This window comes from Arachis hypogaea, chromosome 17 (genome assembly GCF_003086295.3).
Source record: "Arachis hypogaea cultivar Tifrunner chromosome 17, arahy.Tifrunner.gnm2.J5K5, whole genome shotgun sequence".
Lineage (NCBI taxonomy): Eukaryota > Viridiplantae > Streptophyta > Magnoliopsida > Fabales > Fabaceae > Arachis > Arachis hypogaea.
The window spans coordinates 24,113,760-24,119,558 of NC_092052.1; the positions used below are offsets into that span (position 1 = coordinate 24,113,760).

Here is a 5,799-nt window from a genome sequence, read left to right on the forward strand (position 1 = left end):
CTTACCGTTGACGACGTCGAAGAAGCAAGCAACGAAAAACAGAGAGGCAACGATGGATAGAGAAACCCTAATCCCCAAATCAATTTGGTCACTCAACAGTGATCGAGGCGATCGTTCACCGCCGTTTATTGGATTTTTTTCCGCGACTGAGCGCCATCAATTTGAACCTTTCGTCTCGCCTGTAACCTAGTTTAGTTCGATCAATACCCTTTCTTCTTCACTGTCCAGTCGCCATCTCCAGTCCGCCACACTCCCAGAAGGCCAACACCGTCCCGTTCTGCAGAAGCCACCAGCGTCCAGTTCTTCTCTAGACTCCGCCGTCCTTTCTGTTCCGTCGTGATCGTCTCCCTCATCTCCGACGGTGCATGCGCTTCCTCTCCCAGAGATTGAAGCTGCGAGTTCCTCTGTCCCCCACTACGTGAGCTCTATCGTCGTCTTCTGCCTCTCGCCGCCTTCTCCTTCTGCGCGACTTTGGTGTGTGTTAGCAAGGTTTTGGCTTTAGGGTTGGATTTTGGTGAGAGAGAGAGAAGGGAAAGAGGGTGGGGGGTGTCTGTCTCTGCCCGTTTGGGCTTTCTTTTCAGTTTCCCCAATTATTATTAATCAAAACGGTGCAGTTTTGATTAGAAATAGCTAACCGGCACTCCAAAAAACCGGATTGGTTCACCCGGTTCACCGGTTAACCACCGGTTTGACCGGTTTTTTGACCGGTTTTTTGCAGATCGGTTTTTGGCATCAACCGGACCGGTAAGAGGGCCGGTTTCCGGTTAACCTGGTCGAACCGGCCGGTCCGGTCCGGTTCTCAGAACACTGCCTATTACCCTACATATTAAGCACAATATATGAAAAACGCAATTTTGAATTGAATTGAATTCACTCCTATTACTAATCTACTAATATAATCCTAGCATTAGTCACTAACATTATCCTAAAGACGAATTAATCTTAGCCTTCCAATCTTCCATCACAAACCATCTTCAGTCTTAATAATAGATTGTAGACTTAGAAAAACAAAATAGAAATAGGTCCAAAAACTTGAACCTTTCAAAGTTCAAACACGTTACAAGTCAATTATCTTTGAAAACAGCGGAAGGCTCGCTATCTTACCGAAGTATGAATAGCAACAATGGCTCCTCTTACCTTCCCTTGAAGCAACTCTTACAATACTCATACACACTCAAATATATCATGGAACCTTTGATTGACCAAATTAAGATGTGGTTAAAGCTTGGTTTGGTAAAATTTTTATTTTTTAAAAATAACTTATAAAAGTTAATTTTTAAAAGATGGTTTTTTAAAAATTGTAGTATTTATGTTTGATAAATCAAATTAAAAATAATTTTCAATAAATACAAACAACAACAATTGAATTTGGTAAAATAGCTTTTAAAATTTAAAAATATTATAATACACATAAATACAAGTATTAAATTTAAAAATTAGTTACCATATGAAGTTATATTAGACTTTTAAATTTTGAAAAGCACAAGCTAACTTTGATAAGCTCTATCTTACGTGCTTTCAAAAGTATTCCGATCTTTTAAAAACTGCAAATACAAGCACATGATCTTTTTTATTTATCAAACACAAAATGAGGAGCTTGAGCTTTTAAAAAGCACAATCACCTCGTTGAAAAGTTTTACCAAACCTAAATCATCCACAACTACGGAGTTTTGTTCGTTTTGCTTCAGGCGTACTTGGATTGCTCTGTTACGCTTTGAGTTCCTCCTTCAACTCTCTGTCCGGGAAATGGAACCTGCTGAAATCATTTCTTTACTTGTCTCTTCAGTTTCATCATCTGCACTGCAGTTTTGTTTGTAAAGGTATTGCATCCATAAGAGCTTTTGCAACCAAATGTTATAGAGAAATGGTTCAAGTAACTTTCATTATATAGAAAATTAGAATAATTTCGTGATTTTTCTAACAGGTATCACATGGAGCAGGCAGTCTCCGACTAGGTGAGACAATAAGAGACGTTTTCGAAAACTTGGAGAATCTGATTCACTGTGATTCAGCCATTGGAAATGTTCCAGGAGGCATTAAAACAATCAATGCGGGTAATGAATTGTCTTGGTGCAATGGTGAGAGTCATGCCCATGATTGAGAAAGCTTTCAAAGAATATCTTACAACAACTTGTCCTTCATTTCCTGCCAAGATAGCTTGGATAATACAGCTGTTGGAGAAACAACTGGAAGGCAAGTACAAAATTTACACCGGAACTTGTTTGGATTATGTGGCCATGATTAATAAAGACACTCAGACATTTTCCCTCTGCTCGATTTACGGAATTCGACCGAATCAAACAATATAGTTTCGCTGAAATTTGGGGCGATGATTGGTTACAAAAGCATACAGAAAAACTCTGGCAAAACCTTGAAGACTATCAAAGAATCTCATGGAATTGAGTGCGTAGTTTTCGAATATTGAACGTGGGTTTGGTTGAGTTTTCGACGAGTAAAATAAAAAACCGATTACTTGAAATGTCTAATGAACCGAAGATTTATGCACACTCGTACCTTGGAATTGAATCAAGCATATAAAGAGAAAATAAGTTTATAAAACAAAAGAAGAGATGCACTAATTCTAACTAGAAAACAAATAATTACACAAGGACATAACTCCTCCGTAACTCCTCCCTCAGCTACCGACTCATCCGCTTGTCTCCAAGAAAAAGGCGGTTGAGTCGATCTTGAATGTCAAGCATTCCATACTGTATATAGTCATAAGCAGCCTTACCGAGAACATCCTGGAGCCTTCCAACGAAGCTTCCATATGCTGGTAACAAAATGTTTTCTACGGATACTATTATCTCTTTCCGTATATCATCCCTAGCAAACCATTTAGACTGAGTGCAGCATATCTCCTCAAATTGAACGTTGAACAACTTTAGCTTCTCTTTCATGGACTCAGCTGCTACATTATTTTCCAGTGATTCATTGTTATCCAGCTTCAATAAGCCCAGCACCTCATTCCATGAACTTCTTTTATAATCTTCAAGGTTTTGCCGAATTTTCGCTGTGCACTTTTTCATCCAATCTTCATCCCAAATGTTAGCGGAACTGTAGTTATCGCTCCGAAATCGGGCTATGGAAGGATGATGCAGTACCCTTTGTGTGATGAACGTGACATTATTCAACATGGCAACATGTCCCAAAGCAGGATCAGTGTAGGTTTTGCATTTGGCTTCTAAGTGGTTATCCAGCAACTCCACTATCCGAGCTATCTGGGAAGAAAGTGAAGGATAAGATCCCCCTTTATTAATGCCCATGGGATACTCTATGAGAGCCTTCTCAATTATATCCCAATTTCTCAATGCTACACTAAGACCATACATGATGTTGTAGGTAAGCACATCAACGTCACCTACAACATCCACAATAGCTGAATCACAGCAAATCAGATTCTCCATGTCTTTGAAAACATCCCTAATCTTCTCACCCAATCTTTGTCGAGTCATCATTGCTTCAATTTTTAGTAGCGCACTGTGCTGATCAGGGAACACCGATTCCAATCCAGGTATCATGTCACACATGCCCCTAAACATTTCCACTTGGCTTGCTAAAGTACTTCTCCAACTGTTTTCAAATGGAGTAGTATTTGCAACAGTATTTGCAAAGTTTAGGAAATAAACGGTGAGTTCTTTGCAAATCAACATGAAAGTCAGATCTTCAAGGGAGGAGAATCCAAAGAAAACACGATTGCAAAGTCTCCTTTCGGCAGGAAACAATTTGTGGATTGCAATACGAAAACCTTCTCTCCAACTTGAAATCCTGTCCAATGTGTTCTTGTCTATGTTGTTTAAGTCTTCCAACTCTAACTTGGAAAGGCACTGGTGCAAGAACTCTCTGCGACAACTGCTGTATAACTGGCACCACTCCTTCTCAAACCCATTGGCAGCCGCAATTTTAACAGCTCCATTAAGGCGATTGATAATTTTCAATGGAATCACGTCAGTAAACAAGTTGTGGTCATGCTGAATGGAATCTACCAAAGACTGGCCGTAAAGCAAGCCAAAAATTTTCTGGTTCTGTTTCTTAAGTGCTTTTAAAGAAACCAACAGATGTGGCTTTATAAGAGCAAAATCAGCATTGGCTTTTTGCGAATGTGAATCCCCATCAATGGTTGCTTGATCTTGAATATTGGCCTCTGGTTGTGTGGAAACAGGAGCACTACCACTGCTAGCATTGGATTCTCGTGGTTGTAGTGAACCTACCTGAATGATCACTTGAGGCTGATCTTGGAGTTCAATATATCCATTTTCTTCAGGTTGTGGATCATCTAACCAAGAAAAGAGAACGATTAGGAAATAACTGAAACCTGCTCCAGCTATACCCAACACCCATTTTATCTTCATGAGTTGTACTATCAGAGCTCCCAAAAAGAAATATAGCATGTCCACTTCAAATCCGCAGCGAGTGCGTCTTGACAAACTGAGTGACATCACTGCAAACGCAGCACAAGAAACCAGACCATATGCATCCGGCTTCCCCTTGGCAGCTTTATCAAAGAAAAAGGAATAGAATGAAGTGATGGTCAGTACAAAGAATGCCATGTGAGCTTTTATCCTAAGATTACTTGAGTGTTCCCATGCCTTTGCAAATAACACAGTAACACAGATGATGAAGCTCAGAACGCTATAGAGAAACGTTTTGAGCAAGTTCCACTCGCCAAATAAAGAGTTGAAGGCAGAGCTCATAGCATAAAATAAGAGGCCAATCACAGTTGAAGCAAAACCCACAAATCTCCATACCTTTGGCTGCTTCAGCCACCTCTGAATCTTGAAGACCAAGGACGCCATCTTGAGTTGTGATCAGTGCCTAAGAATTACTAGTTTCACATACTAGTACTGTTACACAGTTAGGCTTTTTTTGTAGCCCAGGATCAGAATTTCTCTTCCTTTTCTCATTGGAAATTTCGCAGAAGACTAATGCCTATTATTTGTTTACCAAGTATAATTTTAATTTCATTCGTTGGAGCAATTACGTAACGGGGTTCATGAGTCTATTTACCCACCTGAATTTTGTCATTTGCTTCTTGTCATAATCATATATTTATATGCATGTTGGAAGTTTCTTATCACTTCCCTTGTTAATGTTCTACGCATAAAAAATACATTGTCTGATTAAGACTTAAAAAGTATTAAGTATGTATCAGCTAACGATTATGCTTAAGTTGACTTAGGTTTGTAAACTTTCTTAGGATACCTTATTCTTTTGAATTTTGTTGATTACTTTAGTTGTAGTAGTTGGTAAATTATGGCTAAGTTTCACCAATGTGATCTTTTTTGTATCCATCAAGAAAGACTTTATTACCTCTTCAAGATAGCATCCATCAGCTGTTGCACTCCAAATCAACAAGAAAATCACATTACAGTATATAACGTAACAGCAAGTCATGTGCTCGAAAACTGTAGTCTTATACAGGGACGCTGGGATTCTCTTATTAGAAATTTAGTGTTAGTTGTAATTTACTCACTGAATTTTCACATCATGTACATTTTAGATTTTAGCTTCTGAACTTTTAAATTTGCAAGTTTACTTCCTGAACCCTTCCAAATGACCATGTTGACAACTTTTTCATCAATTGATAACCAAATTGTTAGATAATTAAATCAAGAATATTTAAGAGAGTAGTACAACTACACCATAGTAGAACTATCATGAAATTAGAAGATACAAGAATTATAAGTGATGAAACTAGAAGTTAGAAGAATCACAAGTCAAACTTTATCTCCTAGTCAAAATTAGAGGCTACAAATCAAGTTGTCATGAATAAGGTGCACTCATCACCTCCATACTAGA

At 38.6% G+C, this 5,799-nt stretch overlaps 1 protein-coding gene across 1 annotated transcript; it reads right to left on the reverse strand.

The window, feature by feature from the left end:
• Positions 1 to 2,513: 2,513 nt before the first annotated feature.
• Positions 2,514 to 5,050, reverse strand: LOC112765721 (exocyst complex component EXO70B1-like). Its single transcript, XM_025811582.3, has one exon. It carries the CDS (start codon positions 4,794 to 4,796, stop codon positions 2,640 to 2,642), a length of 2,157 nt encoding a protein of 718 aa, XP_025667367.1. The 5' UTR covers positions 4,797 to 5,050; the 3' UTR covers positions 2,514 to 2,639.
• Positions 5,051 to 5,799: the final 749 nt, after the last annotated feature.

Excerpts from the sequence above, each read along its gene's own strand:
- LOC112765721 (XM_025811582.3), bottom strand. The coding sequence starts at position 4,796 with ATGGCGTCCTTGGTCTTCAAGATTCAGAGGTGGCTGAAGCAGCCAAAG.